Genomic DNA, 23,627 nt, shown 5'->3' with positions numbered 1-23,627 from the left:
CTGTTAACTGTGTGGACCCCATTACAGTGGGTCAACACAGCCTGAGGGGTACAAAATCACAGACTGAAGCCCACCCAAAAGCACTATCCAGATGGAAGGGCCTCATAAAAATATTGAGAATGAAAAATACAACCCTCAACTCTAGATCTGAAGTACTGCTTAATAAATTACATCAGGTAAATTAACAAATCAAACTACAAATTCCATATGCAAAGTATCACTCCATAAAATTGATGCCAAAAGTATTGCTACCTTCTTCCATCTGGAACTGAATTAATAATCCAAGCATAACAGTATGTCCAAGCCTGAGTGACATCCACACTTTGTTAACCAAATGACTCTACATCATTACAATAATAATATCTAAATAGTTTAGATGCAGAAGCCTGGGGTGGAATGTCATAGGMAAAAAAATAGCTTAAAGCATGAATGCTAGCAGGTAGCAGATAATTGGGTGTGGGTAGGTGTAGGCGTGCATGTGTGTATGCTGATGGATTATTGTCTGAAATGAAACTTTTGAACACATAACCACAAGCCCACTACTTGCTAGCTGCAACTGATATGGGCTGGTTGTAAATTTTGATAACTCATGGACTAAACAAAAGCGGCATGTCCTGAATCTTCCAATTAGGAGACTAATCACATGTTGTGCTTCTGCACATAGACAATTTAGATTGGGAAAACTGAGGGCTTGGGGTTCCAGAAAGAGTAGTAGGTCAAAAAGAAGGATTCTTGGAAAGCAGGAGGGTCTCAGAGAGAAGAGGGCATGGAAAGAAGAGGGTGAAGATCCTGACTGGAGGCAGGATCCTGGAAGTGGGGGAAGGTCCTGGGGATCAGAGAGCTGTGAAGAGACAAATGCCAGGGGATGCCCAGGGACCTTGGCCAGTACCCTCTGAGCCAGCTAACTGCAAGCAGCTGCACAGTGCAAACCAACATGACTGTCTGACCCTCCCGGGGCCAGCACCGACGTGCCTCCTGAGGTAGGAGGGAGGGAGGGAGTGAACCTGTGAAATAACTAAGTAGGATAAAAGCTCTAATCGTGCTGGTTTTTAAATAAACCCCATTATCCACATCCACTATGGGTTGTCATTTCCTCTGTCTTGACCCTGACAATACTGACCTAGCTGCTATGCCCACTCTGAAGCCAAAGGTTTTGTTTCCTATTCACATTTGAGATAAAGTCCCCAGTGAGGAAATCCCAACCCCCCAAAAGCTTGGTGTTTGTAGGCTAGGTCTAAAACAAGTGATAGCCTTTTAGCCCATTCAGAAGTCCTGGTAGATCATCTTAGAGGTGTCTCAGTCTGAACCTGCCATAAAGAATATTGAAAAGTGGAAGCTGCGTTGTGATTTAAGAAATCTTCTGGCACTTCTAATATATATATATATTTTGCTCCAAAATGCATTTTGGGGGGATTTACCTAGTATTTATGAATAGGTGATATGGGATCACAGAAGAGAAACAGAATAACTTAAGTTGAAAGTGGCCTTTAGAGGTCCAAATCCCTTCTGGGAGGCCCTCCCTCCTCCACTCAAAGCAGGACCAGCTTAGGTCAGGTTTGGTTTGTTTTCATCTCTGTTTGATTAACAGTCTCAAAGACTGTAACAGTCAAGTTCTTTATTTTTAACATGCACAAGACTTCYATAAAATAGGTTTATGTGAGACTTGTAATATTACAGGTAACATGAAACATATTCTGAGACTTTTCACTTTTCGATTTCAGATGTTGAATTTTGACATATGATTCCAGATACAGGCGTTTTTTTGGACAGGTATTCTTTCCACTTCATTTATAGTATCTCATACTATAGTCCCAAAGATCAGCAAGCCAGCTAAAAGATTTTAAGCAAGGAAAAAAACAAAGCATTTAAAATTGGTATAAATATTCAAGAGTCTCAATTAAGACCACACTTTCTCAATTTTCCACATTTCCACATGACACTATTTACTCCTGTTTGGTCAGAAACAATTTCCCCTTTTCTTAGGTTCTTCAGGTTTTTATTCCCTTCCACTATACATCCCAGCCAGTCTCAGCTGAAACAGGACATTTTTCTTACAGTCCTAAACCTCTCAAAGCAACATGAAGAGTAGGGATTAAGATACTTTATTATTCTTGTAGTCTAACCACATTATATACACGTTTTCCAAATAGGACTTTATTTCAATGAGAAAATAGTTGTGATTTTTTTTTCCTCTTAAGAAAGAAGAGAGAATTAAACTTTTGGGCCAAAATATGGGTGCTAGGTTTTGCTACAAACTTTAATATTAAACATTATGAACACTGAGAAACTTATGCATTTACTGGCACACAATATAATAATAGTTTCTGCTTAAGTATAGTTAAAATTAAGTACCTATTTCGATGCCATCTATAGTAACATGAATGGTATAGAGTCCAACTGCTCCTGGAGTCCAGTTTGCACAGTATGTACCATCGTTATTGACTCTGATCAACATGTTTTCACTGGGTCTAGACATAAACAAAACAGAACTGAAACCATTAAGCAATTACTGGCTTCTTGAAAATCATCTGTAATACTTAATTTAAAAGCTATTCTATTTTTTTTTGTTCCAGAAAATCTAAATACCATTTGTCTCCCCCTGCCAACTGTACTAATCCCAAGTTATTTCCTATAAAGATACAACCTTCTGTGTCACACGTATTTATAGCAAATGATGAAAGATCACATTCAGAAAGTGGATAATAAAAATAAGCAATCAACATTAGAAAAATTAAGAATGCAAGATTTTGAAAAGAATCTCTGGATTTAAGAAAACAAAATGATATATAAATTGGAAAATTTTCAGTGTTGAAAATACATCACAGATTTTTACTTAGCCAAGATTTCTCTGCAGCCAAGCCTTGTGGCTCCGGGCATAAGCAGAAATGGCAGGACATTTTAACTTTAGTCCCTTTTATGGAATAATTTTTAATGCTTACCTCTTTGGGGTTGGTGAAGCAAAGCGTAGTTCTTCAAAAGAATAATTTTCATATGCCTATAAATAGATGAAATTAAAAACATTAAATCAACAGTTATCAATTATAACACCATCATGAATAAAAATAAAAGTGGCGTATTTTCTCGAAACACAGAAATCTAACTTTACATTTACCAGAAGCATTGCACAGGGAACCAGAAATCAGTTCCAAAACACAAAAAGAGAAACAAACATACATAAATAAATACATGAACAAATACCTTCACTAACTCTTTAAACTGCCATTATTTAGGTATGATATATAAATATATATATATATATTTTATATATATATATATATATAGGAAAGATATATATTGCTAACAAAAGCATTGTTTACTTAATACAGTCATAGCCTTTGAATTCTTTTATATCTAATTTTAATAAAAAGTCTTTGGATCCTTTTTATCTCCCTCTAGAGAGCTGTATTTAATAAGCTAGATTTCAGCTTCCTTGTAGGTCACAAATATCCATAGAGCATCTAAGTGATACAGCACCATGACAATTTAAGTCAATCTAAGTCTGTGCTGGCATGATCCCAGAATTCTGCTCTCATGATTTCACTCGCTATTGTGCATATCATAGAATTATATAATAATTTATGTTAGACGAGAGCTCTGGAGGTAACCGAGTTCAACCCTCTGCTCAAACTAGGGCCGCCCTCAAAGTTAGATCCAAAATTCAAATTCGATCAGCTTGGTCAGAGGCATATCCGGTCAGGTTTTGAGTATCTCCAAGGACAGAGATTCCACAATCTCTCTGGGCATCCTGTTTCAATGTTTGACTACTTGCATTGTGACTTTTCCCCCTCACATCTAAATGGAATTTCTCTTTTCACAAACTGTGTCCACTGCCACATATCCTTCCTCTGTGCACCTCCAAGAAGAGCGTGACTCTGTCTTCTCTGTAACCTCCCATGAGCACCCCAGTGTCTATAGTTAAACTGTTACGACAGCACAAAACTAACCTTAAAAAAGTGAGTAGTTCATGCCACTTTAATCCCCAGTCTAGATGCCCAAATATATGCTTTCCAGAAGATGGACCAGATTATTGTAGAGCCGATGAGCTCTTAGATAAACCTAAACTAATCTGAAACCACAGACTCAGAAATAAAACAAATTATGATAATCTGAAGATGTTTCACAGAACAAAAAAGAAAGGAAGCTTTTGAATAATCACTGTAAATTGAAATATAGAGTACATACATATGTTCTGGACGTGGGGGTAAGAAGTTTAGAGAACACTGCTAGAATATTAAATAGCTGAAGTGAAATTTAGAAACTATCCCAGTAAACAGCTGGGAAAAATCCCTATGGCATTCAGAAAGCATAAAGTATACAAGATAGCAGTTGCAAAGGATAGATTTCAATCCCAGCAGATGGGATTAGAGACAGTTCAAAGATTAAGCAATGCAAACAGTTTCCTGGGTTCTGACATAATTTGGGCTCTGTCCATCAAAATTTGAAAATCCCTGAGATTCTGGAGCTTCTAGTTTGAGCTCTCTGTGGTCCAGGACTTTTCCAAAACTTTCTGTAGTCTACCCTTGCAAATCRCAAATGTCAGCAGTGAGCACAGCCCTACTCACTCATGTAGGGCAATCAAACATCTTTAGATTCATCAGTAAAGGACCCTCTTGAAACTCTGTTTACCAAGCTGTGTAGACAGGTAAGAACAGGCAAAAAAAAAAGTTCCCTATCTTCCTGAAACATCCTATGTCTCATGACCTGCCAATAAGTGTATGCTTTCTACAGCACAACTGCATTCAAGACACCATTGTCTTGACTGGCCACAGCAATCTTTAAAATGTCTATTTGAAGAGGAGGAAGATGATGTCAGAAAAAACAAGGCCCATAATGCCTAGTAATTCATGCTACAGTCACCAACATAGGTGAGTAGAGGTGATACTGTCGATTCCCACTAGAGAAAAGCCTGTCCTGTTTTCACAGTTTCTTGTGAAATGACTTCACTGAAAAGCCCCAGAAAAGTCGATAATAGCAGTCCCAGCACCACAGGAAGTACCTCAGCAAGGGTATCTCCGGGCCTTAATGGCTGCTGAGTTATCGGATTCCCATGTTCCATCAAAAGTAAGAGGGAAAAGAGATGGGATAAAACAGTTGAGCACACCTGACACAGGTTAAGCATTACAGTCTCTGTAAGAGACATAGTTTTGGGGATCAGTCCCCAAGCCTGTCATGATTTAATTCAAAAGCAGTGAGAAACTACAGTTTCTAATCACATTTGGATGTTTCCATCAAGTACTGATACAACATACATGTTGATAAAAAACAGAAAGGTCAGTGAATGTTTGCATTTTACACTGCAATGAGTGTGCTGAGTAATGCAAGGAGGAAAGTGGAAGAGAATTTCTACACTTTCTTGAATCAGTAAGTTGTTAAGAAACTAATMAAGAACAGCAGGTAATAACACATAATTGCATTTCCCAGAAGGTCAGACAGTCCTTACTATAATAGCAAAATATCAACTCTCTGCTGAAGAAAGGAAAAAAAAAAAGAGTTAGCTGAAGTTTTTGGAAGGCAAAGACTGATTTTGAGGGAACCTCTGGAAGACTCCACAAAAAGGTGTTAAATACAGAAGTAAAGCATGCTTGAACAAGATAGAGAGAGACACTTTTTGTGTTTACCTAGGTGTGTCATTTTCTTTTACTTCTTCATCTTTACAAACATTTGTACTGTTATCTACTAAGACAACTTTCAATGAATACTTGCATTTTCATTTTATTTTAGCCTGATGTAAGTTAAAGATGATTACAAGTTAACTGGCTAATATCAAACATTCCTCACCCAAAGGGTACATCAATTCTGAAGCTGAATTCCTGGATACCTTGTACTTGCTCCATAGTCAATTACGGCAGATTATCTAATGTGTTACAAGGTGTGTCACCATAATAGCTGTGTAAGCAGGTTTGATACCTGTTACTAAAAAAGAAGCAGCGTATGCCTGTGTATAAAGATGATTAGAAAACCCACCTGGGCTTAACTTTCAGTAAATAATATATTTTTTCCTCAAGTCATTGGAAAATATATCAAGTAGCATCGAACTAAGAACTGATCCTTCCAGTACCCCAAATAAAATCAAAATTAAATCCACTTGTCTCCCTGATACAGATTCTGTGTTTGTAAATACATTTTCAGACAAGTGATTTAACAAGTTTTTAAACCATTTGTTTTACACCATGTTGATTCCACATTTCTTTCACTGATCCATTAAGCTGCTATTTACTAACCAGTTGAACTCCTTATATATAGCTGCTCCAGCATTATCGTCTGTAGAGAACAAGTCTGTAACCTTTAAAAAATGATAGTTTGCTCATTTTTCCCATAAACCCATTGATTATAATAAGTATTATTCTTCTCTAATTCCTGATTAATCATGTTATTAAGTTATCCAACCCCTTGTTATACGGGGAGGGGGGAATCTCACATCTCTTAATAGGATCGATATATTGCATATATATAATTTTCCCCACAGATTCCAACACATATTCAAATCAATACCAACTGTGCAGTTTTCACCTGCCACCTCTTTAAAAACTGTTGCCTGCAAACTCTCTGAGCTATCTCATTTGACAATAGCTAATCTCAATAGATACTGTTTAATATTTTCCTATATGTGATATTTTAATTTTCTAAAGTTGTCACAGAACTCATTTGTATGATCTTTTTACTGTGCTGAGCTCAGATTTTTTTCCTATGTTTACCACTTATAGTTTATAACACAGATTCATATCAACACTCCAGCCCTATGTGGGTATACAGGTTTGATATTTTTTTCYATTTCAATAGAGGTTTTCCTTTCCCCTCTAACTCAGGCTAGTTTGTTAATCAGTGTAACTAAAATCAATCAAAGAAACAACTTGTCTTTTTAAATTCTAGCCCGGCCTCATAACTGTTTATAGTTTAGGCAATTGGCCCCTTTTGATACACATAGTTTTCTCCTGAACTTAATAAATATAATCCAAATTGAAGTATACTTTTTTCCTTCCCTCTTCACAACTTCATACCCACTTAGAATACTGTATTTTACAGCTACATTGCACAAATGACAGTAGTTTACCTTCATCATTGTAATAGCAATATATCGAGCTTCTTTTACGATCATTGGTTCATAAGAAGAGTCAAGTTTTGGTGAAGGAAGTCCTCCAAAGGTCATATCAGTGCTAGGGGAAGCAGCTGTTGCAGGACTCCCTGGTATTCGTTGCACCTTTTTAACTTGTTCTTGTTGCAAAGATGTTTTTTTCTGAGAAACAGGAATAGCTTTGACCTCTACCTGCAATAAGATGTGTAACACAGAAGATGATTTAGGGAGAAAACACACCCACACCTTCCTTTACATCTGAGAAGGTACAGTGACAGAGTGGCTAAAGTGTTCGCTATAAATCCAGTCGTGACAGAAACCTATGGGTCTACACTTAACTCTTTGCAAAACCAAGTAAACCATCTCAGCGCAGAACTTGAGAAGCACAGGAGGGAAGCATTCAAGCGACTTTGTACATGATCAGTAAGGGCCAGCAGGGCTAAGTTCTAATTTTGTGTCAATTATGCCTGTCCCAAAGCACTCTCTAGAAAACAACATGTATTCTGGCATGCCCAGCTAAGTTTTCCTACAAGAGGAAATGCTACAAAATACGGAAGAGAGCCTTCCAAATTAGTGCACAGGTTTCAGAGAGAGTCACCAGGGCTTGTTAGATCTGGCTCAGAAATGGCCAAACCGGATCTTGACTAGCTCTACATAGAACCACCCTACTGTACCTTTATATTGCGCTCTTTAATGCATCCTTTATTTGATTTTTCCCCTGAGGTACCGGAGACCTCCATTACTGCAGGTAAAGAGAGTCAGCTGTACTTAGTTTTGAGGAAGAACAGACTAACTGTCTGGAAAGTAAGTTTATGCATTACTCATTGTAAATTGGCAATAAAGTGTGTTTAATTCCTGTAGATTTCTAATGCTGTTAACCAGAATTTAACTTAATTTACTAGAAGTTAAATCAGTACATCACATGCTGAATGAATCTAAAGGAATGATTAAATTAATATTTCTGCTACTTTAATACCATAATGTAGAAAAATAGTCATTAAATAAAAAACAGCAACTATTTTGATGTGTATATTATGATAAATCCTTTTCCTGATTGACAGAATAGGATCACTACTCACCTTTCTACTTCCTCTACTATGAATTTAAGTCAATAATCACACATTTAAATTTCACTCAAGTTGTGTTTGTGACTAACCAGAATCTCGTGTTATTGTTATAAACTCACTGTTCATTAATGAACTTACAGCCCACTGTAAGATAACTCACATCACATACAAAGAGTAGATCTGAGAATTCTTTTGGCAGGAATTATGCCTTTGTATCTTGTTATAAGGTACTTCATTTATTTCTGGGCTTGAGCAAAGCCGAGTCTTAAAAATATCTGTACTACTCCAGAGTAATAGTGGAATCTAAAATGTAGATGAAAACTAATTTATTAAAACTATGTGAATAGCATTTGGTGTTCAAATTGTTTTTTTTTTTTTGAATACTTCATTACATCAAATCAAGTAACCAATTTTTATACGGATCCCATAGGTTTTACCCCAAAGAAGCCTGCAAGGGTTTGCAGGTTCTCTCTGAGGCTGTCAGGAACACTTCCTTTCCAGCACTTCAACAGCCATAAAGATCAGTAATTAACCAAAGAAGGTAAGGCAAAAAAAACAAGAATTCTAGACCTTGCCAGTTATTTTTTAAATTTCATTGACTATAGGAACTTCCAAATGTCAGAAATGGGGAAGGGAGAAGTGCAGTTGTAGTCTTAAAATAAAGTGACTCTAAAATGGTTCYGCAACGCGCATTTTTTTTTCAATGACGTTTACTCAGTTTACAATTTATTACATGCTCTCCTGGCTTACAAATAAAAATGGATTCTCATCATCTTACACATCATCATCATCATCATCAAATATATTCTATAGGTGGTTATTCCCACAGGTATACATGTCATTAAAAATCAGATTGCATGAAATGGTGTTAGCATAATAGAGAATTTGATAATTCTGTGGATGTACAGGCAAGAAGGTCTCAACTGACTACACTGAATTTAAGAATGCCACTTTCTGCAGTTTGCAAGAGTATTCTGTGGAATATCTACAATACTAAAAATTAATTCAATAAATTATTATTAAAAGAAGGCATGACGAAGTATAAGAACAGAMAAGATTATTGTAATTACCTTCATATTAGGAACATGAACAACATCCCCATACTGGTCTTTTGTTTGTACTGTAATGACAGTTGGCCAGCCACATCGAATGTCATCCTTATTTAAAATCAAAGATGTTTTTTGAGGATCAGCATATGAATCTGGCTGAAGCCATCTACAGCAAAGAGAAACACTTAGTATTAAAATCTCTTCTAGCCACAAAAAAGGAAAAATTCATAGTCTATACAAACATGACCTTTGTCTAAGAAAAGATGCAGAAGGTCTGAACACTTCAGTGCTTTTCCCTAACATATTAATAGAAACAATATGGCCAAATAGCTTTACTTAATTAGTATTTGACATAATTAGTAAAATTACATAGCTAGTTGTTTAGGATGAGCAACAGTGCAGTATTTAAAATTTAACACCTAACTAAACTTTTTCTATTTTGATACAAAATTTACACATTAAAACCATGAAGTAACGGGTTTATTCATGCAGCACACAAATTGTTACCTTGCAAGTCGTCCTCCACTTGATCCCAGTACACAGGCAATGAAGTCCTCCAGAAATGACTGCTCATTGCTTTGCACCTGCAGTGGAAGGTTTCCTTCAAGAGCTTCTAATATGGTAGGTGAGTGAGATAGTGCCAAGCCTTTACCAAGAATGCCAGAGTGAGATTTGCACACCTTTGTGGGGAGAAGAGGGGGAGGGGGAAGGGGAAAGGAAGGTAATAAAACAGCATTTTCAGTATCTTATACACAGATGCTTTCCCATAATATGACAACATGGGCAAAGACGTTTGGGGGATTGGAAACCATTCCAGTAGAAGAGTGTATAAACTTTGCCTTGATGAAAGTAAAAAACAAAACAAAACAAAACAAAACAAAAAAACACAAAAAATCCCCCAATGCCTGTTCCTATTTCCTCTGGTATTGTCCACTTAGTCTAGGAAACATCAATAATTTGTGTCAACAGAGATTAAATGAGCTTGAGTTGAAGAGGGATTTCTGGAACAAATAATATATTAACATGTAGTTTCATGTTGTGAGTATCCTTAGCAGCCGAATTGTGACCAGAAGAATGAAGAAAGCCCTTCTGAAATGTGGTCAGTGAGAATGTCCCAAAAGAAAATAAAAGGCTGGACATATAGCTTAGAGAAAGGCAGACCTCTTAAGCAAGATATTTTTTGGTGAGACAAAGTAAAAGAAATCTCTTCTTTGCAAGAAGGGGAGAAAGGTGGAGAGTTGTATAAAATATTGAACAGACCGAACTAAAAGTGAAAATGAATCCATTACTTGCATATACATTCTTAGTTCACTTTTTGAATTAGCACACAGTGGGTCCAAGAACAGTCTACTGAGAAAATGTTTCTTTCAAGAACAGCTGATTCCTCCCAGGCACTTTCTGTTTTACCATCCTGACATCTAAGAAGGTTACACAGCCTATGCAGTGGTGCAACCTACTATAGACTAACACATTTCTTCAGCAAGTACAGTAATAACTAAATCCGAAAATAGGTGCCTTGAAGCTAATTAGAAGAGAAAGAATATGAAAACTGTTTTCATCATTCATCATCAGCTATGGGCTATAAATAGGGAACTACTGACCAGTGCCAGCTACCATCACAACCAAGAAATAAATCATCAGTCCAGAACAACTGCAATCATATTATTTGGGACTTCATAAACATCATTGTTCAACTGAAAAAGCTAATTTATTTCTGCAATTACGAAGATATGTGAAACACTAATTTTGGTAGCACCTAAAATGTGTTGCCAGAAGGTCATGAAATACATTTAGCCATCTGATTTCCTATGAGATATTTATGCATTTTTTTTCTGAGCAGGTTTATTATCAGAAAGACTTCATATAAATACCAAACTTCTGTAAGATTTTCTGAGATATAATTTAAATAGTTCCACATCAAGTCTGGAATGCCCTGCTTTCACATGTTTTATCTATGTCCATTACCCCTTAAAAAGGATACTCTTCATAAAAAGTATTCCATTCAAGATAGCTTCTGTGAAATATGTAAGTGAATTTAAATCAACTAGCAAGTAATATTATATTCTATTTACACAAAAGACTCTAGATCTAAAAGTCAATTGAAAATTCTTTCTGAATCATGCATTACCAACCAGGACTTGAAAACAGATCCATTAATTGACCATGGAATAGTAAATAGGGTTCCATTACTGAAAACTTCCATTTTTAAGCCAATGACTAAAATGTTCTGTATGTCCCTTAGGATCAAAATTCTACATCTCAGACAATAGTTCATCTCGAATCTACTTTCCACAGAGATGTAACTACTGTGTGATATGAACAAATGAGCTAAAAAGACCTGTGGAAGGATACCTACAAATATTCCCATTTACCTTGCCTCCAAAAAGAGGCAGTGACATCAATTCAATAATTCTTGTTCAGTTAAGTAGGAAAAGCTGCATTTTCACAAATGATTAATTATTTTTGTCATGAATAGAACAATTTAAATGGCATGTTTTTGACAATGTAAGCAGCTCTCCAATTTTAAAAGCTCATATTTCCCACAAGGAATTATGAGACAGCCAGAAACAGAAAGAGAGAAACAGAGATAAAAAAACCAAAGCCACTAGTTTTGAAAATTTAGGGCAAAATTCTTAAATCATGCCTGTTAATAAATGCTACCAGTTCAATAACATTTTAAAATAGTTTTATAGCAAACTAGATTACCTCCTATTATGAAAACCTTACAAGTGATTTTCTTCTGTAGTTGTCAAAAGATTTCAACATAACTACTTAGTGAAATATGCTGCAATGGAAAAGAAGCAACAGTATACCTGTAGAGCAGCCTCTTCAAGAATCTCAAGATCTTCTTCAAATTCATTACCTGCTGTAAAAATATAAACACGTTTTTCATAAAAATAATACTGACATTTATCTACTTATTATAGAATGTGAAATTCAATTCTGTTTAGTAAAGCCATTTATATTACAAAGTTTAAATTTGTAAGATGGGTAACACTGTTTATTCAGCAGTTCAAAGACTAATTCAATATTCCTTAATGAACAGTTAACATTTTCAAGTAACATAGCAAACATGCAATATTGTGTCATTCAGTGAACAAGCAAATAAACAATGTAATTTACATAAAACAAAAATTTGGTCCTTATCTTCTTATCTCCAAGACAGTATGTATGGCAAATCTTTGGATGTAACTAGATACTTTCAGAGAAAGATTTTGGGAGGGGAAGATGATTTCCAGGAAGCAGAATTTATGAACTATGCACAAGCTGCTCCCTTATATGTACTTGCCCTGATAATACTATTTGAAAATCTGGTAAACTCTACAAGGTTACGATTCTTTCTATAATATAAATCTCAAATATACTCTCTTATATAGTATTTGCTCCTCACAAACACAACTCAAAATTCTGATTCCACAGTGACCAGAGTTGCCAAACACAGTCTTTAACATAAAAGAAATGTAAAACAGGTAGTTACCATATTTCTACTCTCTCTCAAAAACATGTCAGGCAATTCTACTAGTAAGAAGAGAGAAAGAGAAATCTAAAGAATAAAGTCATAATGCATTTTTAAAAATTGAAAGAAATAAAAGTATATAAAAATTCTGCTCTCAGAAACAGCTAATACAGAGTTGAAACAATCAAATAAGTAACAATGTTAAATACATTGATCAATCACACTGTTGTTCAAGTCAGATCACAAACACAGAGCAGATCTCTCACTAGAACAAATACCTTAAAGTCTWAGAGAACTAGCAAGGAGAAAATGTGACCTTTTGAAGGTGGTAACTCAAGTAATATTTGGGTGCACTCTCACAGATGAAGTTTTCCTAATGCATGAAGGAATTGCAGTCCAGTGCATCTTCCTCCAGAGCAAAAAGGCTAATGTTTTCTTGAAGTCCTTTCAAATCACTTTTTTTTCCTAATGGCTCTAGAAGAACACTTGGACAAGTATTTGACTACATGTACACAGAATATACCCACCACAAAAATTAATAAAAAGCACGGAACTGCTTTGTGAAGGACAACCTCCTTCAAATCAATACACCAAGATGCAATCACTAAAATGATGCTAAAGATGAAAGGATCTACAAGGATGCCAGTAACAACTGATCTGAAGTCAATGCAGTCATTTTGGATATTTTTCTTGATAGAAAGTTTCCAGACAAGTCTTTTTTCACCCCCATCATGCCCTTTGTACAACCTTCCTAGACATATCTGGTGAAAATTTTCATCCACTTGTTTACTTCTTCCTTTCTTAAATTCTGCCTTGACATTCATCAAGTTTCTTATTGTCTTTTTTAAAATCTCTAAGTTTTAAGAGCACTTAGTTGGATCCAGAGGTCTAAAAATTCTCTGGGAAATGCATGAGGATTTACTTTACCTACCCTGGGGCAGCAAAGCATGAGATGATGAGTCCAGACTTAGACATTATAAGATATCTTTATAGGAAATGGAGGAGCTATAGGCCCCTGCTTTGGGTGATTCATTTCATTTTTTCTTACGTGTTCATTTTAGGATGAAATGACCCATCCTCTGAAGATGTCTATATTAACTTCAAAAGAGATAGAAAGAAGAAGGCTGGAGTTACTAGTTTAGACACAGATGCCTAACTTCTAAATGCTGAAGTTCAAGCATTGTAAGTGAAGCTGTTTATTCCTTTCTGGACTGAGTCTTTTGCTTAGGCTACTGTCTTTAGACTGTACACATCTACCCACACACAAGAAACCAGGGTAAAACTACAAAAATTATAAAATAAAGCCTGTAAAAGTTTGAAAAGTCTAATACAAAAGGCGTTCTTGTGTGTATGCATTACAAGACAGTCTTTTATATGATTACATAGGTTTTCACTTAAAGGACACTCCATCCTGTGAATAAAATGATATTGCACTACAGATAAGCAATGCCAGTAATATGTAATACACAGCATTCATCAGGACACCATTTCACTTCCAGCAAAAGTAGAAAAGAAATAATCTAGAATGTAGGATAAGTAGTCTCATACTAAGGCATTTAAATGCTGCTCTAGAAAACCAGATTTCATCTCTTTCCCTGCCACCGTTTCATGTGCCAGACATCAGGCAAAACACTTAAACTAAGCAAAACTACAAACAACTGAAAACAATCTTAAAAACACTGCACTGTGGCTTCCATCACAACAGGCAAACACTACTACTCCTGTGTACAATTGATCAGATTTGTTTATTCATAGSGTCCACTAGTCTTAGAGAGAAATACTATGTGCTCATGCCTTTTTGTCATTGTATTTGTAACACTATCAGCAATACTAACAGACTTCATTGAAGTGCTGGAGTAGTTGTTAGGTAAATGGTCAGATGCATCTATTATAATTACTTCTGTAATCAGGAAACCCTTTACAGTCAATGCATCCATCATTCCTCTGTTGCAGTTCACATACAACCTCTTTTTCAGGTTTGCTGAGGCTGCATAAGTAACTTAGCTGCATGTTTTTCATTTGAAATTCCTTCTGTCTGAAAGCAGATAAGCAAATCTATGTACCACCTACTYTCCTTTCTTGTTCTAAACATTCCCTTGAAAAATTAATTTAAAACAAAACAAAACAAAACCCTCTTTTGAGAGAAGAATGAAGTATTAGAAAACCTGGGAAATGAAAGTTAGAAGCACTTAAATTTCTGCTTCTTTTTTGCATAGAAAGAGAGAGCAACAAGGTAAGTGGGCACTAGGGATATCAACAAAACTGAGGAATTAATGTGGCTGTTGTTGGAAGGATAACAGAAGAGGGCACTCTATTTAAACTACAGAATTGCCTGTACTTTTGAGAAAGAAATACAGATTTACAAGTGCAACTGAGGTGCCTACTTACAACATAAAGAGATGTGCACATTCAAATACACAAGAAAAATACCAGGTTAAAAAAATTCAAATTAAGTTCTGTGGCAGTAACTGCACACTGATCAATGCCTTCCTGCTTCTTAATGTGCACCTTTCTCTTTCACCTTCACTGACAACATTTGAGCTCTTGTTTGCAATCCTAAATTAAAACCTAATTACACTAATGTTTAATGGTAGAAATCCTATTATACAGAATTTGGTTGTAAAAAGTTCTAATACAGTTTCCATATCCATTCATTTTTGCTAAACTCTCACTTTTCCTTGTATCTTAAACTGCATTTGGGTTACTGTAAACTTGTATTTGCTGCATCTGCTGTAAAAGAATGCCTTATTTTGGTAATTATAAAAAAAAAAAAGCAGAAATATTTTAGGCTGTGAGGTCTAGAGATACAATGACAACTTTCAATATTAAAAATACAATTTTCCATTTTGCAATTCAACACTGCAGGTATTTTTCATTCAAAAGGTGTAGAGTGCAGGGAGAAAAAACAGTGAGAGAGAAGTACAAATGATACCTGCACATTTGTGAAGTACCACCAGGAAACTGTAGGATATAGCTTGTACACTGATACACTACCTGTGGATGGGGTGAGCAGGTTCAGATTTAAATGACCAGGTTTCCCTCCTCCCCATAGATGCAAGAAGGGAATAGTGTAAGCAGAAAACAATGCTGTTTTATCATTTCTGTTGACTAATTATGTTTTAAGAATCAATTTTACAGGATCATCTCTAAGTAAAAGCATCATTAAGACTGAAAGGCATTATTCATTCAGCAAACTTGAGTTAATGATGAAGTAATAAAACGTGTTCTTTGAGAAGGACTTACCAATCGGAAGTGCTAGATCTTTCTTCATCAAAGCTGCTGCACATGATCCTCCTAAATTGGCCAATTCTTTCTCCAGCTGAATAATACCCTTCAAATTTAAATAATTTTTTAAACAAAAATATTGTTTCAGAAAACACAACTGAATGAACAGGTTTCCCTGACACTACTTTATCCTAAGAGATATTAATGCTGTATTTCAGTTTAAAGTGTCTCATTAATATTCTCCTTGCCTTATATTCATGCTGTCATGTTTTGCTGTGACATGGACTAGAATACAAAAAATTTTAGAACAATTTCAACTAGGCAGGAGTATTATTAAGCAGGTTACCAGGCTTCTGGTAGCCTACTATTAGAGGAATATATTGTCTTTAGTCCATAATGTTAAAGAGAAAGGGAACTTCCTACTGCAAAAACTACTAATATATATTAAGATTGCAAGCAATACTTCTCCAAAGCTGAACATAAATGCCATGCAAGCTTACTTTTCCGTATTGTTTAAAGGTAATGCTGTTTAAAACTTTGTTTTCCTCCTCTCTCTAGCTGGAGAGACAAGGATGGGAAAAAGATCCCACATTTTCTCCATTATAAATCCTAGAAGAAGCTCTTAACAGTTTCTTCCCTCCAACTTTACCCTGGAAAGAAATTTTTCTTCCCATTGATTCTGCCCTTCTAGGGGAAGAGCAGAAGATTCCTCTCCATCTCCTGCTACGCTTGCCACTGAGAACACCTGACAGACAGTCTCCCACAGTATCTTTCAATCCTGCTCTCAGGAGAAAGGAACAGAGTTGCTTCTGTTCCATTTGCCTCAGGCCACACGCACACTTTTCAAGCACACGGAGGGAAGGAGGCTGGCTGCAGGGAATGGGAAGAGAGTAGTATTGCTACGGAGGCTGTAGCTACTTTCTAGCCACAAACAAATGTATTTGGTATGTGCAGGCAAGCACAGCCTCTTTAACTTTGCTCACAAAAAGATGTTGTTGTCAGTAATACCACTTTTAAGTTTTAAAGAAATCTGTGCAAGGTTCAGCACTTCCAAGGAACCTATGACAGATTACTCCCACAGAGGAGAAAGAAAAAGTGGAAGAGATGGAAAACATTCTTCTGATGGGTTTTTTAGATAGACCTTCAGAGACTGGCAATATATAATGTAAGGTCAAAATCCTTTTTGGGGAAAGAGCTTCAAATCAGTAACCCTAGATTTGCCTTGTATTCTCCAAGATTCCCAAGATTTGGAAATAATTCCAAAATGTATTTTAGACCCAACCCTCAATAAACTACATCTTTAGGACTCAAACTGCAAGTTCTGAAATAGCAAGCAACTAAAATAGGCAAAATGTGGGCCAGCATACCTGACAGTTCCCTGCTGTGTGGGCACCCCATAATTCAATACTGATAGTACCGCTAAGGTGACTGGTCTCCTTATGCAGAAGAAAAGGCAGCAGGTTTTGCATATATTTTGTAGTTTTTATAATGACCCTATAGAAAGCCTTCCTTTTCATTTATAAAAGCACAGATCTAAGTCAAATTTTGCAAAAATCTGACATTTACACCAAGTTTAACAGTTCAACTACACCTATATATTGACTTCCTGATGCCCTTGCTCACACTCAACAGCATCCTTCAGTTTTCCCAGACACTTTTGTACGAATGCCTGCCACTTAAGACACTACAGTTAGGTAAGGGTACCGGGAGGTTGCCCTTTAAAAGTGGAAAATCGGATGGGCAGAAATGAAGCACGCTGACCTGAACTGGGTCTTACTGATACTTTGTTCTTTTAAGCTAGAGTAAGCAGAGCTGTCACCAGAACATATACTCCTTTTTTGCCAGTGGTAACACTTCAGAAAATTGTCGCCACAAAGCTCTCAAAAGAATGAGAAACTTATGTGGTGTGTCCAATCACTTCATTTAAGGTCCTTTAAAGTTAAGCTGATACTCCAAAAATGGAGTATTGTAACTTTCCATAAAAGGAAAAGACTAAGACCATACCTGCAGATAGCACCGAAACTTTAAGGTGAACAAAGACCTTGTCTTAAACATGACTGAGAAGAACAGATAGTGCTGTTATATGACTTTTGTGGGGGCTTTAGTTCTGAGATGCAAGGTAGCTGAAACAGTATAACACTTCCTTTTCTATTTGCAGAATTTCTTTGCAGTCTAACTGCAGTACCACTCTGAGGATGAAATCTCTCAGTAAAAATGGCACACTTTAGCACTAAAAGATGAACATTGCTACTTCAGGTGGAGAATCTTCCCTTGTAGCTAAGAAAATAGTCTAATGAGAGACAAAAAGAAGGTATGTATTTGTCTGGTAGCTGACAAACGTGTAGATACAGTGCTAATAAATTTATTAGGGCCACTATTAGTTTAGATAACACAAACATTTTTCCTTATCATCTGCAACATCAGGAAAAAAAGAAAGATACAATTAAAAGTGTTTCATAAGAGGAAGCCTTTATTCCTCTGATCTCTGATGTTCATACTGTATTTATTGTTTCACCTCGACAAAGAAGTTTCACTAGGTTGATTCTTTCTAAGCAAAAGTTCTATGGACACTGGTTTTACCAGCCACTTCTGTGTTCCTGAGAACTCCTATTACTACCTGTCTATTACCACAGTAAAAAAAAAAAAAWTAAAAAAAAAATTAATGGGATTTGCTTTATGACAGAACATATGCGTAGGCCAAGGTATACTGTTAATCAGTGCTATAGGTAACCGGACAGCCATTCCTTCTTTCCCACTCTTACTGACTTACTCTTATGGCCCCCACTCCCTCTGTAAAAGCACTGGAGTTCAGTTGATTATGTGAAGAACAGTGTAAAACAAATAATAGCTGGTGCAGCAAAAAAGATCAACTTTCAGTCACTTCTGCTTCCTGATCTGCCTTGTTGCCTGCTCATTAAAAAACTAGAATTAGCACAAGGAAAGAGTTCCCGCACAGGAACGCGGTTCTTGCCAGTAATATATATCTGCTTAAGCAGCTAACAACTGCATCTACCAAAAGCAATACAGCATTAACCAAATATTACCCAATATTAGACTAATTAGATTATCTACAATATTTGTAAATCTGATTTGCTCCAAGCCAATGAGATAATCATAGCTAATAATCTTATGAAATATCTTCTGATCCGTATCAAAAAATTATGAAATTTCACAGAATCTCATGCTTTGAAAACTTGAAGACATGATCAAGCCTGAGTAGATTTCATGAATGAGATAAATCTTTTGTGATAGCTGCAATGTAAACAAGATGCAAAACTTGTGGAGTTCACATGAGGCCATGGACCTAACACTCTCAAGACAAGGGACACTCTATCTTTTTTAAGTTATTACAAAGCACATTAGGTATTTGGTACTAAAATAGCTAAGATAAAACATTCTCCCAAGTACACGAAGAAAGTCTGTCATCACATAATTAGCAGTGACAGTGAAATATGAATCACTGAATCTGAAAGCACCAATCCTTTGGATTTAGTATAGAAGACTAGGTCAGAATTTTAGGAAATACCATATCCCATTGATGTAATAGATAAAACCATAATACTACATATTTGTAGACTGTCACAGTTTTTTATACATATACATCTATAAAAAAGAAGATTCTCCACAAACATACACTCAGATTTAAATATCCCAAATAGCGTCTGTAAAATAAATGTTTAAAAGTTGTATGAAAATCATTCAAAAAGATTTTGCTAATGTTATTTAGGCAGAAGTGGAAATAAAACTACTTTTACAAAAAAAGCTGGCCTTAGAGAAGGGAATTAAATAGGTGCCATTATAGCCATTTCACTTTTTCCGTACCTCATCAGATCCTGGACTAAATTCATATCCAATCGCATAACATTTGAAACCATAAAAACATGCCTTTTCATCTTTCACATAGTCTGATGCAGTCTCCAGAGAAAAAAGTGCTTCATTTCCTTATTGGAAGCAAAAGGATACATAAAATAAATAAATAGGAACTTTCAATATTTCTCCTATTTCATATGTTTCTACTACAAAAACATAAATGAAACCYAGGTTTCATATGTAACACAGAGAAGAAAATCTTGAGCAATACGCAAATCAGCACTCAGAAATGAAACCTAATATCAATGTGGTTCACTGATGTGCAACCAATGGCTCACTATAAACTTTTGCCAGCTTGGACTGAGACTTTTTCATGTTTGTTTTCTATGACGACTCAAAACTCCTGCAAATTTTCCATTTGCAGAAAAATCAGACTCATTATTTTTTTTCATTTTTCATTATTTTAATAATTCTTTTTTACTGGTCTTTTCATTCTTTTAATAACTCACATTACTGGAAAATATAGCAGTATATATCTATTACCTGGYAATACTAATACCATAGTGGGCCATCCTGAAGATCCAGAGAATTTTTTCAGTTCTATCCACGAATTAAGGTTTTCATGAACAGAACCATGCTTTGGTCCAAATCCTAGACTCTGTGCAATTCTGACAGGAATTAGTAAACGAAGAACATCCTCTGACTGAGCAGTGCCACACTGGGTGTCAAATTCTATTGTTATCCACCTGACACATTCAGGAAAAGTCACCTAAAACAAAGCAGTAGTCCAAAATCAATTATGTTTAAGTGCATTTTTATACATTTAATTGCACATTTTCTTTTTGTCTTTTCTTTTTAACATTTCAGGTTATGAAAGTGGTTCAATTTTTCAATTCTATACAGTTGTTTTGATATGTTTTTAATTAACATTAACCAAATTTTCAAGATTCATTCTTTGAAACCCAGATATATCTGAAATGCTTTGACCTTACCTAAATTATAGTCATGTAGTATAAGCTATGTTCAGATTAAGTGCTTGAGTTTATGATTCCATTTGTGATTGTTTTTATTTTTAAATACAGGAACATTAAACTAAACAACCACAGAATACTACTAACATTTAACTCTCAAATACCTCTTTGTATACAAACTTCAAAGTCAGATTCAATGTCTGCTTTGTGCAACCCTAGAAAACCCTAGTACAAAGCAGCTGAAGCACACTTGTGAATCTGGCCTGCAGTATGATAGCATGTAGCTACAGAATTTCAAAAGCAGCAATGACTGAGACTCACACTTCACATAGGCTCTGCAAACTTTTACAAAGATAATAAGCATCATCACTTCAGGAAGCTTCCATGATAACTACATTTTCTGCAGTAGATATCTTGTTTTCTCAGCTCAAGCATAGTAAYGACTAACAATTGCCAGCTCTCACTCAATTCTAGATTTGCAACCTTTGTATTTACAGTTTTGGTATTGATGTCACTAAAGAACTCACTAGGGATTTATCTCAGGCATGTAATTTACACCTGAGCCCTTAACTCAGGTAGACAAAACCAGCCTTTCTTCACTGACCTTCAGGAAAATAGAATTTTATTTTAACAGAGCCAGTCAATCCCACTCAAAGTGACTTAGGATAGTTAGAGAGGACTTCAGAGTCTTGTGCAATCCCAAATCATGGTCCAAGTTACAGTCATTCATGAAGAATTTAAACAGGCAGAGTCACTACACTATACTACAGTATAATGCACAGTATTTTGACTGAAATTGATGTTACGAATTGATGATGTTACGAAGCATCATTTTAGCATTAGGTAAGAATGTCTGAGATATGATTAGGTAACGTCTACATAAAGACATCAAACTTCTAAATTCAGAAACAGGAATTTAGAAAGAGCTTACATGCAAGACATTTCAATCAAAACTGCATTACTTGTCTATTTAGCTTTGGGACTCCATGTATACACTCTTTGCTTATTTTGTTTCCTAGCAAGAAATAATTTGTTTTTAAAAATTAAATCTTAGGTAAGTTTGAGAAGAGTGCATAAATCATCTACATGTTTAATGAAGAAATTACTAGTACAGAATTGTAAGTATTAAGAATGGTATACAAAATACTGATCTAGATTAAAATTTGACAATATACTGTTTACCAACATGTGCTTTATTACCGGTTGGTAAATGGTAATTTCAAGCCTCACATATACACACATACAGTGAAAGAGAAATACATGCAAAATCTGTACAGTTAGAGCAGAGAATCTGTGCACAACAGAGTAGTAAAATCTAACACTGAGCAAATTTAGGTGCTTAAATTAGATACCGACATTAGGGGTCTAAACCTACAGGCTCCTTCTATACTTACTGGAGAAGCACAGGTTTCCGCAGAGAGCAATGCAATATATATATGCAATATAGGAAATGCAGGAAACCCAGTCTCCTAAATCAGACAATATAAGTACCCATGGCAGCAATTTTTCAGCAAGTCCATTTTCACAAAACAAAAACCACATGTCCAAAGAATTTAAGAAATTGCATGCAAACTTAGATGTGGTGCTTACCTTATAGTGTGTAACACAGGCTGGTTTATAGGGATGCTCACTCTCTACAACGGCATAGTGATTAGAGGTAGTACAAGCTGAAAGCCCTTGTTCTGGCTGGTTTCCTGTGGTGCTGTCTGTAGACTGATTTGGGTTAAAAGCTGGAGGGGCATATTTCTGATTCAAAATTGCCACAGAAGGAAGTAACTGTTGTACTAGGCCAAAAACTTCAACAGCAACCTGTATCATGACACAATATACAAAAAAGTATTACTTAAGACCGGGTAAAAACAATACTCACAAATCTACATCCCTCTACAATGCTTGTTTTGGATATTCTCAGAATATCACTTTCATACAATTCATTCAGCCATATTTTCCAATTCTACATCTATTCAATCCTTGCAGAAAAAGCATCACTACATTCATCTCAGCCAAATACCCACCTTAGAGACTTAACAAAAAATGAAACAAGAATCTGAGTTTGCAACTGTGAGTTCATTAAAACACCATATAAACAACTAAAAAGCCATTAACATTAACAAACAATAGCTATGAAAGTCAAATACTGTATTGAAGGCATACAGTCAGTGATTATCCAATTATACTGTTTTATAAAAATATTAATATTGTTATTTTTCAAATATTCAACTTTCTTAATGCAYGTAGTGTCTCTACACTGTACAAAGTATCTGTACTGTAGATATACTGTCTCTGTAATTTTTATCACATTCTCAAAGGAGAGGAGCACTTGTGAAGCAAAACACTTGGCTACAGAACTAAAATTCATCATGGTAGCAAAGTAACTAACACTTGAAACTGTTTTTAATATAATGAATCCACTAGATTTTAAGGTGCCAGTCCTCCTTCCTCCCCCCTTAAAGAGAAGTTATAATTCAGAGAGTTTATAGTAATGGAAGAGAGTTTATAGTTCATAAAAAAGCAATAAAAGATAATAGTGTCTATCAACTAAGGATTAGGAACATTTGTAAATCTATTCACAGATTTAAGACCGTGACTTAAGACTGTTAAGGATCCCTATGTTATAATGCATATTAATTTGACTGAAATCAATGTTAGGTATTTTTACAAAGCATCATTTTAGAGATGTTCCAAAGACTGTTCCAGGTCAGACACATGCAAGTATGCTCTGCCACTGAAAAGTGAGGGCATTTTTATTTATATTTTGACATCTTCCCATCTCTAAGTTTGACAGACATAATTTTCGTTTAGTGAGCGGCTACCACTGCTTTGGATGTTCATTCTATAAACAGAAATTACATAATATAAAGGACATCTTACCCCACTGATAATAGGCAATAAATAACTAATAAATCCAGACCCCTCTAAATTTTTGGGCTCTTTCTGCTGTCAAAGCTATTCTTCTTCCCCTCTGCTTCCATAAGG

General features: G+C 35.6%; 1 protein-coding gene across 28 annotated transcripts in view; it reads right to left on the bottom strand.

Annotated features, from left to right (window-relative positions):
• MYCBP2 (MYC binding protein 2, E3 ubiquitin protein ligase) overlaps positions 1-23,627 on the bottom strand; it is a 218,474-nt gene that overhangs the window by 82,389 nt on the left and 112,458 nt on the right. For 24 of the 28 annotated variants that reach the window (XM_026077432.1, XM_026077434.1, XM_026077441.1 and 21 more), the window contains 10 exons: positions 22,242-22,460; positions 20,224-20,449; positions 19,693-19,811; positions 15,889-15,976; positions 12,002-12,054; positions 9,696-9,868; positions 9,210-9,354; positions 7,052-7,264; positions 2,940-2,995; positions 2,353-2,468 (listed from right to left, as the gene is read on the bottom strand). In XM_026077432.1, coding sequence (XP_025933217.1) covers positions 2,353-2,468; positions 2,940-2,995; positions 7,052-7,264; positions 9,210-9,354; positions 9,696-9,868; positions 12,002-12,054; positions 15,889-15,976; positions 19,693-19,811; positions 20,224-20,449; positions 22,242-22,460 — 1,408 coding nt within the window. The remainder of the gene's footprint in view (positions 1-2,352; positions 2,469-2,939; positions 2,996-7,051; positions 7,265-9,209; positions 9,355-9,695; positions 9,869-12,001; positions 12,055-15,888; positions 15,977-19,692; positions 19,812-20,223; positions 20,450-22,241; positions 22,461-23,627) is intronic. The other 4 variants (XM_026077433.1, XM_026077436.1, XM_026077461.1 and 1 more) reach the window with 1 other exon arrangement.

The sequence above is a fragment of the Apteryx rowi genome, unplaced genomic scaffold (genome assembly GCF_003343035.1).
Source record: "Apteryx rowi isolate R43461 unplaced genomic scaffold, aptRow1 scaffold_453, whole genome shotgun sequence".
Classification (NCBI taxonomy): Eukaryota; Metazoa; Chordata; class Aves; order Apterygiformes; family Apterygidae; genus Apteryx; species Apteryx rowi.
Note: the sequence above shows the minus strand (reverse complement) of the source record. Positions and strands in the feature narration are given on the sequence as shown.